This window comes from Neovison vison, chromosome 4 (genome assembly GCF_020171115.1).
Source record: "Neovison vison isolate M4711 chromosome 4, ASM_NN_V1, whole genome shotgun sequence".
Lineage (NCBI taxonomy): Eukaryota > Metazoa > Chordata > Mammalia > Carnivora > Mustelidae > Neogale > Neogale vison.
The window spans coordinates 20,039,158-20,055,096 of record NC_058094.1 but is presented as its reverse complement, the minus strand read 5'-3'; the positions used below and the strand labels follow the sequence as shown (position 1 = coordinate 20,055,096).

Genomic DNA, 15,939 nt, shown 5'->3' with positions numbered 1-15,939 from the left:
CCAACACTAAATTAATTGGAATCTTGAAATAACTGCCATTGAGGCCCTTCACCATCTCATCACGTACCCTTTCGCACACAGCCTCCAAGTCAACTGCACTTCTTTTCAACTCTTGAGCATCCCCTTACTTTCCTCCATACTTATGAAAAAACACCGTTTCTTTTACTGAGAGAACTTTCCCCATCTCTACTGAAATCATTCTCCCTAGCAAGACCAGCTCAGATCCCGCCGTCCACAAAGCCTGCAGCTTTGTGGACAGGTACGTGATATACACACACAAAGACAAGGGCAATAAAGATCTAAAAAGACACAAAGGCAGAATGGTCAATTTAAAAAGTTATTTATTAAACAAGTTAAACACAACTAAAAGTATATTTACTTAAAAGTCCAATATTACTGGATCCCTTTGAGACATCTATTCCGGAAGAAATACTTTGTCAAGCTAATGGTAAGAGAAATGATAAAAATAGAACAGGTATGAAAAACATTTTAAATAAACAAACAATAAAGCACATGGTAAATTCAGAAATAAAAACACACTAACTATTTAAGCATGAAACCAAAATGTTTCATATATTTTTAAATGTTTCTGGTATACTTACATGAGGGCTGACTTGTCTATCTCTGAGTTAGTAAACATCATATAAACACCTTTTTAAGGTATTGGACTTTGTGTTATATAGAAATAATTTTAGATTATGTGTCGGGTGTGTAAACTGTCCAAATATAACAAACATATTCTGTATATGAACATATTCACTTATACTTCATGAAAAAAGAACTTAATATTTAAACATCTTGATTTGAGAACTGTGGCTTTGAGAGTTCTATTAAATTCCAACATCATAATCCCCAAAAGCACAATCAAAAGTGCTATTCAAAAAAAAAAAAATTTTTTTTTTTTTTAAAAAGAGCTGCTTCTAAAAATTTCAGTGTTTTGGGGCAAAAGAAAATATCATGCCATCTTGTTCACAAATTCTGATGTTTAGCCTCTATGGTTAACACAAAAAATACCATGTAATACAGAAGATTCCTATGGAAAAGCCTCAGTCTTTCTCAGTAGTTCCCAAGAGTGTCATACAAGATTTCACTGGAAATAGTGGTTTCACCACAGATCTGGCAGTAGCTTGTTTAAAACATCACTTTGCCCCATAACATCCATCAAAGACTTTAAAACATAATTGATTCTGGCAGTACACATGAAGACCATGATGTGAATGGGAACTGCCAGTGGCTATGAGGGCCTTTACGAAGTTTGGTGTGAGTGTGTGTGCGTGCGTGTGCACGTGTGTGTGGTCTAAGGAGGAAATGGTTGATTCAGAACTACAAAACATTCTTCTAATTAGATCTCAACTGCATGAATAACACAAGTCAAATGTTTAGAACTTACATAGATTCTGAAATTCTATGAGAAAGGCAACTATTTTTTTTGTCGGTTTCCTTTTATCATTCTTTACGGAGAACAAAGCTTTAGTTACAAATTCTTCAGGACGCGGAGGCCAAGTGCCCTCTGTCCCCCTCTCAGTCTGAAAGAGAAGGAGAACGGACAGACCGGCCGCTGGCCGGGCTGGAGAAAGTGAAAGGCTCTTTGTCCTTCTCTTTACTCTCGTGCTTGTGCTTGTGCTTGTGCTTGTGTTTGTGCTTCTTCTTCTTCTTCTTGTGCTCGTGGTGGTGGTGGTGGTGGTGGTCGCTGTGTTTGGAGGACGCAGTCTCCTTAGTAAACACGGAGAGCGGGGCCGCTGCCACTGGGTGCATAGCCATCTCCAGAGGGGACTGCTCCTTCCCTTCAAGATTAAAGACACCCAGATGAATCCCACTGATAACAAGGGAAGTGAAACGAACGGGAGAGAGAGCTGACGGACAGTACAGAAAAGAGGGTCCCCCAAGTGCTTACCACGTCCGTGAGAATTACTACGAATGGGAGAAATAGCTGAAGAAGATATCCATCTGGTCAGTCACACACACAGAAGTGTTCAGCATTGTGGCCAGGACACAGAGTATTTCAATTCCTTACAGTTTATACCAATTACGATATATACCAGTGTGTTACCAAACCATCTTTTAAAAGTTAGCACTTATGTTTTCAAGTACTATAATGATAAGAATGATTACATGAGTGTGTTATAAGTTAAGACCCACATTCATCCTTCAACTGTAGCCCGTTTAACTACAGCTCGAGCAGTACTTGACTTGCGCACCGAAGACCCGCTTACATACACGCGGAACATGTTCCGCTGGTTACGGATAATGACAGTGCAGCAAAAATTACATTTGGTTAAGTTCCTGAAGGTAAGTTCTTGGGAATAGATAGGCAAACGTGAACTTTTTTCTTTTTTTTTTTTAAGATTTTATTTATTTATTTGACAGAAAGAGATCACAAGTAGGCAGAGAGAGAAAGAGAGAAGAGGAAGCAGGCTCCCTGTTGAGCAGAGAGCCCGATGTGGGACTCAATCCCAGGACCCTGGGATCATGACCTGAGCTGAAGGCAGAGGCTTAACTGACTGAGCCACCCAGGCGCCCCAAAAGTGAACTCTTTTAAGTAGGTTTAGTGCACTTAAGAAAACCAGAAAAGGCACTTAGTGTATAAAAGGGACATCTCTACTTAAAAAGACAAGAGTAGTGTCACACACACACACACAAAAGAGAGGAAGAGAGAAAGATGAGAGACAGGGAGACCGATGCTCTTGAACAGATTCGGCTAGTAACCTTGAGCATGCATCTTCTTTTCTTTTTACCTCACCTAAAAAAATAATCAAATGTTTTGGAAAGTCCTTTTCATTTAGTATTCTATCAGTCCAGGAATCTACAGCAGGAGTTCGTGGACTCCAGTGTACAACAATTTCTCACTTCCTGCACTGCTGCAATCCCGAGGAAGACTTCTCTCCACATGACTCTGGACTGAAGGCACTGCTGTACAGGCGGCCAGCTAAGGCAAACCCAAGGATCATCTTGGACACTGGCCTTTCTCAATCCGGGTGGTCACCAAATCTCGTTGGCTTTCACATACAAATACGCCATTCGCCTGCCCCTACGCTGTCTGTAACCATATGAATTCAAACCACCTCACCTCATCTGGATGGCCGCCCCAGTCCCCTGTGAACTGGTTCCTCTGCCTAAAGTGTATTACACTCAAACCTGTATTTTGCACAGCTGCACCGAAGCTGATTTTGCCCCACAGGTGTTAGTCGGCAGTATCTGAAGACACTGTGGTCACAACTGAGGCAGGACTGGGGGCAGAAGTGATATGGGCCTCCAGTGGGTAGAGTCTAGGGATGCACAGGACATCACATCACGCACAGGACAGCTCCTACAACAACAAATTCTCAGGCCCAAAATGTTAATACTGTTTAAGCTGGAAGACACTGCTGCGTAACGACCTTCCTAAACACAAAGCTATCCATAATTACCTGCTCAAAAACTCAGTTGGTTTTAAAAACAACAACAACAAAAAGAACCACTCAGTTGGTTCTACTAGCAGAATAAAAGCCAAACTCCTTGGACTTAAACACAACAGTTTCTGAAAATATAGGTTTTTATCCAAACTAGCTAAAAAACCAAGCTTTTCACTGAAATGGACTTTTAAAGTAAATTCTCAGCACTAATTTTGATCCAAACTAGCCCCAAACCATGGATCTTATCAAAACAGACATCACCACATAAGTTTCTTAAAAATCAGTCTCAGCACCGATTTTACTGACCACTTACAATCTGTCCTGAACCCACAATTCCAGCCTTATGTTCCCCTGTCACTTTCCATGCACTTGAGGGTAGCCCTTCGTTAACCGTGAATTTGTAAATGCTACTTCCTATGCTTGAAACGCCCTTCCCTTATTTGTATGACCCACAGATTCCCTTAACAAGTAACAGGAACTATAGGGGGAACTGGGGAAAATAATGATAAACTGAACAGATCTCAGTCCTCCTGCCATTTATGAATGAGCTGACAAGAAACTGGGTAGGTACAACCAAGGAATAAAAAGACAAAAGAGAGTGAACAAGTAGCACAACAGGAAACTTAAATTAGTTGTGTGGGGATCAGAGGCAAACTTCTGCAAGGAAGTAATGTTTAAATGGCAACCTAAAGCAGACAAAGGGATTAAAAAAAATTTCATGCTCTTTAATGATTTAAAATAGCTCAAATGTCATTTCTTTAAGAAGTGTTCCCCAAACTGCCCAAAAAGAATTCGTTCTTTCATGTTCCCACAACATAATACAGAAAGGAAATTCTAGCACAGAGAACTCAAGTGACTTGCCCAAGGCAGCACAGGCAGCTCTAAACCTGCCTCCAGCCTGCATGCTTCCCTCCCCCACCCCCTACTCCCCACCAGCCCCTGGCACTGCTGTGCAGGCGGCTGGCTGCCCAGCTTTTCCTTGGTGGGTCTCTTTCATTCCACTTCCAGCATCTTGAGAACAGGCAGGTCTTTCATCTTTGTATCCCCGTGTGTCACCCGGCGTCTAGCACCCCTCCGTTTCACCTCCCCACCCCTTCCAAAGCTTGCTAAACAAATGAATTCATACAACAGAAATATCTAGTAGCTGTGTTTCTTTTAGAGAGGATGTCCGGTGAACTTAATCCAACAAAATGAAATGTGAAGGTCACTAATTTTGCAACGAGAGGGATAAAGCACAAAACTATTAAAGACCATTCATTCACCTGGTACTGACGGGCTACTATACTTCTTTTGTGTCGGGCACTGTGCCAACATTTCAGGACAAATGAATAAATCAAGTTCTTGATCTCACGGATTCATATTTTACTACTACAAAATTATAGTTTTATATTCATGATACTTTGGTAAAGACATTACTAATAATGATGCATGAGCTAATAACAGAGATTATTTACATACAGAGCAAGTTTAGGGATCTGTATCTTTTGCAAAAACTGGTAACCAAGAAAGTATTCAGAAAAATTTTGAGAGATATCAGCCAAATATGCCACCATAAGTAAGATTTTAATTTAGATTTTAAATAAATTACACAAGTAGGTTTCCAAAATATGAGAAAATAAGTCCATACCTAACAGGATTCAGAGCGAGGTGATAAGAAGAAGTGGTAAGAGACTTTAAAGTCATGAACAAATCCCTTCAGATCCTACCTCATAATTTAGTCAGTCTAAAACAACAGATTATGAGGGTTCCAATTGGCTGTCTGCACTAAGAGTCTGAGGTCCTCTTCTGCGCTGAGAGAAGTTTCATCATCCTAAACACCTGCCAAGCTACTTGGATTGCAGAAAAACCAATAATTACATTGGAAACTGTACTTCCTAGCAGAGGCAACTGCCAGAGACAACTGAGCGTACTTGGGTATATTCTTTTCCAAGGAATACTTATAATCACTTCAAAGTCCAATCTCTTGTCTAATGGCCTTATACTCAGTATCAAAGATACACTGAGGGGTGCCTGGGTGGCTCAGTCATTAACCGTCTGCCTTTGGCTCAGGTCAGGATCCCAGCATCCTGGGATCGAGCCCCATATCGGGCTCCCTGCTTGGTGGGAAGCTCACTTCTCCCTCTCCCACTCCCCTGCTTGTACTCCCTCTCTTGCCGTGTCTCTCTGTCAAATAATTAAGTAAAATCTTAAAAAAAAATACACTGATTGTAAATCTTGCATGTCTCTTGGTTTGTATTTAGCCTATTAATAAGACAATGGATTAACCTGATCCAGAGATAAAGGTGTTAGGAACCAGGGTTCCCAGGACAAATGACTGATTTTTGACTGGGCAGAATATTTACAAAATGAACTTGAAATATCTGGTATAATGGCAAGGAAGTTACATTCTTCTCAAAAGACCCAAGAGTCAACTTCTAAGAGTTTTAACTGTCCAAAGATGAGAAAAATTTGAATAATGATAAGAACAATAACTAAGGGACTAGAATTAATTAGCTCAGCACTGGAGGATGCTAGTTAGCCAACTTATTATTCAGGAAATTATTAAATAAAAAAAGAAGCCATTACCTTTCTCCCTCTGTATAATCTATACCACTGGGTAATTATAGATGAGGGGGGACTTCAGCTTTACAAAAATAAACCGGTTTATAAAAGTGGAAAGATGAATGAGAATCGCACCATTTTGCAAGGCGCCTGGGTGGCTCAGTCCATTGAGTGTCTGACCCTCTTGATTTTGGCTCAGGTCATGATCTCAGAGTCGTGAGACTGAGCCCTGCATCAGGTTCCATGATCAGCAGGGAGTGTGCTCTAGATTCTGTCTCCCCCTTCGTCCCTCTCCCTGCTCGCACATGCACACGCTCTCTCTAAATAAATTAATAAAGTCTTAAAAAAAAAAAAAAAAAAAAAGCCTATCAGCATCTTGCAACCCGTAGTGAAATAATGGATCTAGGCCTTAATCACCTTAGCAGCTAACCTCATAAAAGAGTCAATTCTTAATCACAGGAAACCAACTGAGGGTTGCTGGAGGGGAGATGGGTGGAGGGATGGGGTCACTGGGGGATGGGCATTAAGGAGGGCACGTGACGGAATGAGCACTGGGTGTTAGAAAAGACTGATGAATCACTGAACTCCATATCTGAAACTAATAATACATTATATGTTAATTGATTGAATTTAAGTTAAATAATTAAAAATATGTAAAAATAAATAAAATCTAACTTCCACTATTTAAAAAAAAAAAATAAAGTCAACCAGACATCATATGTTACCAGATGGAAGAACACGACGCCATCTATAAACCTGAATACAATTAAGCTTCTATATCCAACTACAAATTTACAGGAAATAAAGAGGACTCGAACACGTTAATTATACCATGGTATAGAATTACCAAAACACAGACTTGAAAACTACAATTAAACCCCTCATTTCTTTAACAATTACAATTATAGAAGGGAAGAAAAGAGAGAAAAAGGTAAACCTGAACATTAAAACGATGTAAAGGATATAACCAACTGCAATGTGAAGACGGGGATACTGATTCAAAAAATAAAGTATTAAAAATAAATATCAGAATAATGGCACAAGTCAACTGAAACTTATACAATGACTGGATATTTAAAAGTATGAAAAAAATTAATTTTTTTAAAGTATAAGAATGTTACTGTGGTTAAGACTCTATTAAAGTCCTCCACTTTTAGAGATCTATACTAAGCTGTTCATGAATAAAGTGATGATATGTGGGATCTGTTTCAAAATAGTTCATGAGAGTGGAAATGGGTAAGGATATAGACCACACAAGACTGACATGAGCTGATCACTGTAGAAGCTGAGTAATGGATGGATGGGGTTCATTACACTAGTCTGACGCCTTCACAGTTTTCCATAATAAAGTGTTTTTTGTTTTTTTTTAAATTCTATTTATTTATTTACAGTCAGAGATCACAAGTAGGCAGACAGGCAGGCAGAGAGAGGGGTGGGGAAGCAGACTTCCCCCTGAGCAGAGAGACCGACTCGGGGCTCGATCCCAGGACCCTGGGATCATGACCTCAGCCGAAGGCAGAGGCTTAACCCACTGAGCCACCCACGCGCCCCATAATAAAGTGTTTTTTAAAAAGAAGTTAAGGCAGTTCAATACTATCCATGAAAATGCTAAATGCCCATACTTTGTGATTTAGAACATTCACTTCTAGAAATCTATCCCACAGGAGCACCTGGGTGGCTCAGTGGGTTAAAGCCTCTGCCTTAGGCTCAGGTCATGATCCCAGCGTCCTGGGATCGAGCCCCGTGTTGGGCCCTCTGCTCGGCGGGGAGCCTGCTTCCCTCTCTGCCTGCCTCTCTGCCTACTTGTGATCTCTCTGTGCCAAATAAATAGAAATCTATCCCACAACAAATGTGCTCATGCATATGTTCAAAGACACATACACAAAAATATTCGCTGGAATAGTGTCTATAACAGCAGAACATCTGATAAAACCTAATGCTACTCCATCACCACCACCCCTTAGCTCTTAAAGTTTTCACTTATTATAGACAATATATATTTCTATATACTGAGATTATTTGAGAGAGAAAACATGTACGTGTGCGGGGTGGGAGGAGGTGGCGCAGAGGGAAGGAGAGAGGGAAGTTCAAGCTTGACTCCCCGCTGAGCCTGACAACAAGGCAGGGCTCAACCTCATAACCCTGAGATCATGACCTGAGGTGAAATCAAGAGTCAGACCCACCGGCTGAGCCACCCAGGACCCCCAACAAAATGTATTTTTATGTCTGTTTGCCCAATCTCTCTTTCCTGGATAATTTTACCAGGTCAAAGCCAAGGTGGTAAGAAAGTACAAATTCACCTTGGTCAAAGCCAAGGTGATAAGAAAGTACAAATTCCTTCCCATGTGGAACTGTATTAACAGCTGGATTTGGGACACATAGGAGTTGACTTTCACATTAGCATGAGGTCATGTTTAGAATCTCTACTGAGAAAAATGTATATATTACCATCCCTAAGACACATTTACAAACATAATTTTACACTATCATTTCAGGGGTTTATCAGATTCCTGGGAACTTGAGGCCCACCCAAGGTGAGGCAGCACTCATTTTAAGCTTAAGAAAGTCCTTTCAGTGACCTGAAAGATATGTCTCTATGATAGCACATATATCAAAAAAAAGGATATATATAATTCAGAATATATCTTCCTATTTCATGTTATATGAAAAGAAAAAACACATGCTCTTTTCTTTTTTTATAACAATCTCACTTTAATTAACTTTTTTTTTTTTTTAACTTATTTGACAGAGAGAGACAGCGAGAGAGGGAACACAAGCAGGGGGAGTGGAGGAGGGAGAAGCAGGCTTCCTGCTGAGTGGGGAGCCCAATGTGGGGCTCTGTCCCAGGACCCTGGCATTATGACCTGAGCCAAAGGCAGACACTTAACGACTAAGTCACCTAGGTGCCCACCAATGCTCTGTTTTGTTGTTTTACCCAACATTAAATCTTTCCTAGAGATCTAGTAAAATGCACTATGGATAAGGATTTTAGCTGCAGTCAATTTAACAAATGCAAAATAAACCAAGGCAATACTTAATAGAGGGCTAATGTAGAAGCTTCTCAGCCCATCTGATTAAAGTGTTATTAACAGTCAGTAACCTCCTAATTCTCTTAAATTTGTTCACATTAGGTATATGTTTAAACTTAACACAAAACCTGCAGTTTTTATTAGGAAAAGTATCAAGTCTAGTGTTTGGATTCTTTAGATCACTGTAAAAAATAAAGTGAGTAAATTTTAAAATTTAAGTTAAAAAACCAAGTCTGTTTTTCATATTAGAGTTTCAAAAGAAAGAACCAGTACTCTCAAGATATATATGTATCTTTTTGTGGGAAAGAGTTCATGCACTAGAACAGTGCTTTTCTGACTTATGCTAAGTGCTACACAACACAGGAGTCCTAGCTAGGCAAAACTACAGGAAACCTCCTTCCTTTCTTCCCCACAGAAAGCACTAGGGATTTCCCTCTGCCCCTGTGCCTGTCACTCCTCTGTGCTTCATCACCACAAGCCTCCCAGCAACTTGGAAGAGAGACGGGCATCGCAGCTGCAGTGGGGAAGAAATGTTGGGAGGCTCTAAGGCCTCCGTTCCTTGCCTCGGGGAGTGGCTGGCCGGGGTTGGGGAGAGGTGACAGTAAAGGAAGGAAGGAAAATATCCCTGCCACTTCTCTTTTCTTACACCCAAATGGCTTAACCTGACACATATCATCCCTAAAATATTCTTCTATCATAAGCAAGGAATGAGAAAACTGGAGGGAAAAAAGAACAAACCGGAAAATATGACCTCTCCACCACTTAAAAGTTTCCACCTCTTCTTTATTTTACCTACAGCCCCATTTGTTTTCTATCCCCCACGCCCCAGATGACATCTGCAACGCATGCCAGTTCTCAATTATCACTGGTTTGTTGGCTCCAAGGGAGCCATCTCAGAATTCATCCCAGAGAAGCAGGGCGCCCAGTCTCAAAAGCCTTGGACCGAAGGAGACAGCATAAATGAGTAAGCACTATTCCAAGCACAACACAAAATGGAAGGCACATGCCAGCCTAAGAGGACCTCTCAGTTAACCCTTTTCTGAGAGAAGCTAGAAATCCAGATTTTTATGTGTAATCTCTTTTTAGTAAACTACTTCAAAAATTTTTCCAAGACTCTATAGACCAAGTAAAAGATGCCTCAGTTGGGGGCATCTGGGTGGCTCAGTCATTAGGCGTCTGCCTTCAGGTCGGGTCATGGTCCCAGGGTCCTGGGATCAGGCCCGAGTCAGGCTCCCTGCTCTGAGGGAGGCCTGCTTCTCCCTCTCCCACTCCTCCTGCTTGTGTTCTCTCTTTCCCTGTCAAATAAACAAATAAAATCTTAATTTAAAAAAAAAAAAAAAAAAAAGGGTCCCTCAGTTCCATGTGCTGAGGAAGGTTCCAAATAAGGGTCATTTGTGAACTCTAATCTAGAATCCCTTAGAGAACGAAGAGAGGTCACTGCTTCCCTTACTTAAACTGGTTCTACGCCTCCACTTCTCAGCCCTCCACTCAACCCCAGGCCAGACTAGCTACCACCGCAAGGGACCCTGGCTCCTTCTGGGAGGCAGGAAGAGAGGAAGTTCCTGTTTTACTGCCAATTTTGAGCTGGGCTGAAGCTGTGTTTCTAACATCCCAAAAGATGGAGCTCTAAGTGCCCCTTCTATCAAAAACATTGTTACACACAGTGGCTAAGTCTGACTTTTATTCTTCATGTATGGTGTATGTTAAAAGGGATTTTAACTTTGTAGGCTAGTTTGGGAGTTACCTATCAAATGTAACAATGTGTCTATGGGAAAACCACACTTAAAATTCCAAAATAAATACATGTACAGATAATCTTCAGGAACTATTTGTAAAATGAAGGTTTTCTAAATTCTCATAATATCACTATTGAACTTTAAGACTTGCTCACTGGCCACAGGGTACCAAATAGCCTAAACACATTTAAAGAAAATTACAAAAGCACATTAAAAATATATTCACAATTAAGGTTTTACAGATCAGTCTAAATAATATACTAGTATATGTGTTGCCTCATGTCATAAAAGGGTCCTAGCAACCAAAGTTAACATTCCTATTTCCCAGCATTAGCCCTACGTATCCTCTTCCTAATCTTCCCACAAAATGTCATGAGAACTACAAAAACTAGTAAAGTGAGATTCCACAAAAAAATAAAGATGGGTTTTTTAAAGCGATATGACACTATGATACAACGGCACATCAGCTGGCACAAAAAGGTGTTAGTGAGTGTGCCACATCACAAAGAAAAACCAAGCATACTCAGATTCTTCTCTGGAATAGGAATTCATGCAACAGGCCGAAACATTACTTTCAAACTATAGCAAGAGGTCTGAAACACCCTGAGCGCTAATGTAATTAAAAATGTGGGAAATTTTTCATGTTTAGTAAAATTTTAATAAGTATAATGGTAATAAAGCAAAATTAACCAAAATCAAAAATAAAACCAAGAGAATACAAAATTGCCAAGGCCAAGAAATGTCAAAATTCACTTATCAAATGAAGTGATGAGGTCTCCAGCTGATTTCCTTCTGAAATAAATTCTGTATGAATCAATTTGAGTAAATGCATAGAGCAGCACACAGAGAGATATAAGAAAGCAACAGTCTGGGCTCTCAATACCAGAATATTCTGAGATGTTGCTTTGGTTTGAATTAATCACAGTTGACCTTCAGCTCCTCAAATCAATAAACAGTTACTCTTTTGTTTGTATCATAAAAATATGGTTTATGTAAGCAAAATCCATCTGTTAGCATCTTAAAATCTGACTGATGATTTTTGGAAAAACTATTCTTTAAAAAGAATTTTGCTTATGTATCCTGTTTTTCACTCCCTGTTCCTCCAAAACTTGAGGACTGAATCTTTGCTCAACAGCACTGAATGCTTACCCGTTATCTAGATTACAATCTTTTTTTTTTTTTTTTTTTTTAGTAAGCAACTAAAAACATAGTAGCGGAAGACAATGTAAAATAGAACAGGTAAAAAACACATCTGAACTGGATTATTTCTCATAAACTTAAACCCAATTAGTATTTAATAACTGAAAAGACAGGACATCCTAGTTTCATAGTATGGCATCTAGTCTTCAGGACTGACTATGGATGAACAATTGTAAAATTTTCAGGGGGAGAGGAAAAGAGAAATAAGTGGTTGAATTTACCATTTTTCAAAAGTATGTGAAAGGTGCAGATCTGATGGTGTCTATTGACGCTGGCATTTTTAATGTTATAATACTCTAAGAAAAATCACTACAAAAAAAGAGCAATAATGGGTATTTTTAAATGGTATAATGAGAGATGATTTTTTTTTCTCCTTTTAACTCTTTTCTCACTTCCAAGTTTTATATAATAGGAATGCACTATTTTCAAATAGTAAAAAGTCTAGTCTAAAATATTCTTAGGGGCACCTCGGTAGCTCAGTTGGTTAAATGTCCAACTCAGCTTAGGTCTTGATCTCAGGGTCGTGAGTTCAAGTTCTATGCTGGGCTCCAAGCTGGGTCCAGAGCCTACTTAAAACTAAATAAATCAAATATTCTTTATGTTAGATAAAACAAAGTCAATGTGTTGCAAGAAAAGCAAGTCCCTAGATCTGTATTTTTCATGTATTTTTTTAAGTTGATAAACTCTGTAAAGTTTGTAGCTTTGTTCTTGAGCAAAATAATAATAGTAATAATAATTTCACCTGTTCCCTTCCGTGCAAGTTCCATACTCCACTGGGGTTTTGTGGTGGGTGTGCCATCGCAGCCTGGTGAGTGCTGGGGTATTAAAGCAGATCGGGAGCCGGTTGGCCGGTATTTAGAGAGCCCTAGAATGCCAAGGAAGAGGGAAAAGAGGCATTTATTTCTTGGTTTACTCAAAGAAGAAAAAAGCTTGACCTGTTTTTATCAGTTAACCTTAAAACCAGAAGCAGTTCAAGAGTAGAATTCTAACAATAAAAAGAATACTCCAGGGACGCCTGGGTGGCGCAGTTGGTTGGACGACTGCCTTCGGCTCAGGGCGTGATCCTGGAGTCCCGGGATCGAGTCCCACATCAGGCTCCCAGCTCCATGGGGAGTCTGCTTCACTCTCTGACCTTCTCCTCGCTCATGCTCTTTCTCACTGTCTCTCTCTCAAATAAATAAATAAAATCTTTAAAAAAAAAAAAAAAAAAAAAAGAATACTCCTAACTACTAAAGCTCCTATTTGATTTTAATCCTTTGTCATGGTTCCTATATGCTTAAGTCTAAGAACAACACAGACTCAAGAAAGACAGTGAAGTGCGACTGGCTTGCTAAATACATAAAGTGGATTCTATATTTGAGGTGGAAACCGTATTTTATATTACGTGTGTGGAATTTTGCATATAGTCAAGTTTCTTTGCTCCCCTGAAAATTTGATGATAAATTCTATTGTAATATTTACTCAAGAAAAAGGTAAAAGTAATCTAGGGGTTACAGAAGACATTTCAAACAGGAAATGTTTTAATGGCATGATGCGGACAGCACTGGAGGAGCTATCAGGAGATCTTGGCTCTGATTCCAAATTATCAACAAATTAGATAATCCAGGTAAGACATTATGTCATCAAGTCTCAAGTCCTTTATTTGTCACTTGGAAAAGTTCTAAGGTCAGTCTAGACCTGAGCTGGCTATGAGTCTAGACCTCAGCTGATACCTGAGTGCATCATTTAGGACAAGTGACCTAATACTTCTCTCTTAAGTTTACTTATCTATAAAATGGATTGAACAGATAAATAGTTGTTAAGATCTCTTCAATCAGAAAAGATTAAGAATTCATGACCTTTCAGTTTTCAAATGTATCTCAGGCTCATATTCTACCTGAAGTCAGTTCTCAAATTCTACTAGCTTATCTCAGATCACTAAATAGTGAAAAATAATTTATGTCTCAAAACTAAAATTTAATAAAAAGCAGACCAAGGTAGGTAAGGAGGCCTTTGCACAAATATAGCAAGTTTCAAAGAAGGAAGAAAAACAAGGAAGAAAAAAGAAAAAATATCATTCAAACATAAAGGTCATAAAAAGATAACCAGTATGGAGTATAAATAAATACTCCCTTTTTTTTTAAATAAAAAGAAAATAGGAACTGTACCCAGAAAAAAAAGAAAAAAGAAAAAAACTCATATTTCCAATAAAAAATGCATTATAAAGTAAACTTGAGGGTGCCTGGCTGGCTCAGTCAATAAAGCATATGACTCTTGATCTTGGTATCACTGAGTTCAAGCCCACATTGGGCCTAGAGATTATTTAAAAAAAAAAAGTAAACTAAACTTGATTTATCATTTACAACTAATTAACAAGTATCTTTTAAGTTATTACAGTGATAACAAAACAATACTATGCATACAAAAATGATAAAGGATAAATAAATGAAAATTAATAAATTCCATCTTACATATCAACATGGATGACTTTAGAAGCATAATGTTCACTGAGAAAAGTTAAGCCACATTGGTATCATACCATTTCCATAAAATTAAAAAAACAAGTGCAAGGAAATCCTGTATTTATGTGGCATACTATAAAGAAAAGCAACAGAATGATTACGAAAAAGTAAAAAAGGAAACTGATGATAGTCTTTACTTCTAGTGCAAAAGCAGGTAAACAGAACCAGAAAGAGGCACAGAGGGAATGACCCTGGCATGGAGCCCAAGACGCAGGTTCGAGTGGAGAGTAGGTTCACTGGTATTTGTTTTATTACTGTATTTCATACCTTACATGCAAGTTACATCAACGTTTTATCCCTGAAAGTTATAAAATGATAACATAAACTAGGTATTTACTCTTCATAAATATTTGGCCCAATATATCAAGAACTGTGAAAATCTTCTGAAGGTAAGTATCTCACAATACAGTTAAAACTAATCTTTTCACCAATAATATATTTTGGGAAATTTAACCAAAGAATATAAAGAAACAAAAGCTTTTGTATGAAGATATTCAGTGCAGAATTACCTATAATAAAAAAAATACTTGAAACTAGGCCTAAACACCTACCAACACAGAAAAATAAGGTACATTATAGTCTATCAACCCAATATTGTCTCGGGTACTATTTTCAAAAGGAAAGATTATGATGTTTGAGAAATGCATGCAAAAATCTCTAGGCAGGCAAAAAGAGAAAGCAGTGTTATGGGAGGTATTGCTTCAAAGTTTAAAATTATGATTACATTACTAAAAAGAAAACAGATCTGGTATTTTATTTTGAAGTTAAGTCAACTACAAAAAAAAAAGGTTGGCGGGAACCCTTAAAGCTACTGGTAGAATTGTTGAATGAATTTTTTTAAAAAACACAAATCCAGGAGGAGGAGTCAAGATGGCAGAGAAGTAGCAGGTTGAGACTATATCAGGTAGCAGGAGATCAGCTAGATAGCTTATCAATCCATTGCAAACACCTACAAATCCAACAGGAGACCGAAGAGAAGAACAGCAACAATTCTAGGAACAGAAAATCGACCACTTTCTGAAAGGTAGGACCAGCGGAGAAGTGAATCCAAAGCCATGGGAAGATAGACTGCAGTGGGAGGGCCAGCTCCCGGCAAGCGGCGGAGCAACGGAGCACAACATCAGGACTTTTAAAAGTCTGTTCCGCTGAGGGACCTCGCTCCAGAGGCTAAGCTGGGGTGAAGCCCACGCAGGGTCAGCATGGCCCCAGGTCCGGCGGGGTCACAGAAGGATCGGGGGTGTCTGAGTGTCGCAGAGCTTGCAGGTATTAGAACGGGGAAGCCGGCTACAGAGACAGAGCCGAGGAGTGAGCTCTCAGCTCAGGGTTACCTTGAACCGGTTGCAGGCTCGGTGAGCTCAGAGCATAGCCAGAGGCCAGGGACACGGGAGTGACTGAGCGCTTGTCTCTGAGGGAGCACAGAGGAGTGGGGCCCTAAGCTCTTGGCTCCTCCAGGTCGGAGACTGGGAGGCCGCCATTTTCATCCCCGTCCTCTGGAACTCTACAGAAAGTGCTCAGGGGACAAAAGCTCCCAAAAGCGAAA

General features: G+C 39.4%; 1 protein-coding gene across 3 annotated transcripts in view; it reads right to left on the bottom strand.

Annotated features, from left to right (window-relative positions):
• Nucleotides 1-324: 324 nt before the first annotated feature.
• TAF2 (TATA-box binding protein associated factor 2) overlaps nt 325-15,939 on the bottom strand; it is a 92,252-nt gene continuing 76,637 nt past the window's right edge. For all 3 annotated transcript variants that reach the window (XM_044245039.1, XM_044245040.1, XM_044245041.1), the window contains 2 exons: nt 12,641-12,763; nt 325-1,784 (listed from right to left, as the gene is read on the bottom strand). In XM_044245039.1, the coding sequence (XP_044100974.1) occupies nt 1,522-1,784; nt 12,641-12,763 (386 nt within the window). In that variant the 3' untranslated portion in view covers nt 325-1,521. The remainder of the gene's footprint in view (nt 1,785-12,640; nt 12,764-15,939) is intronic.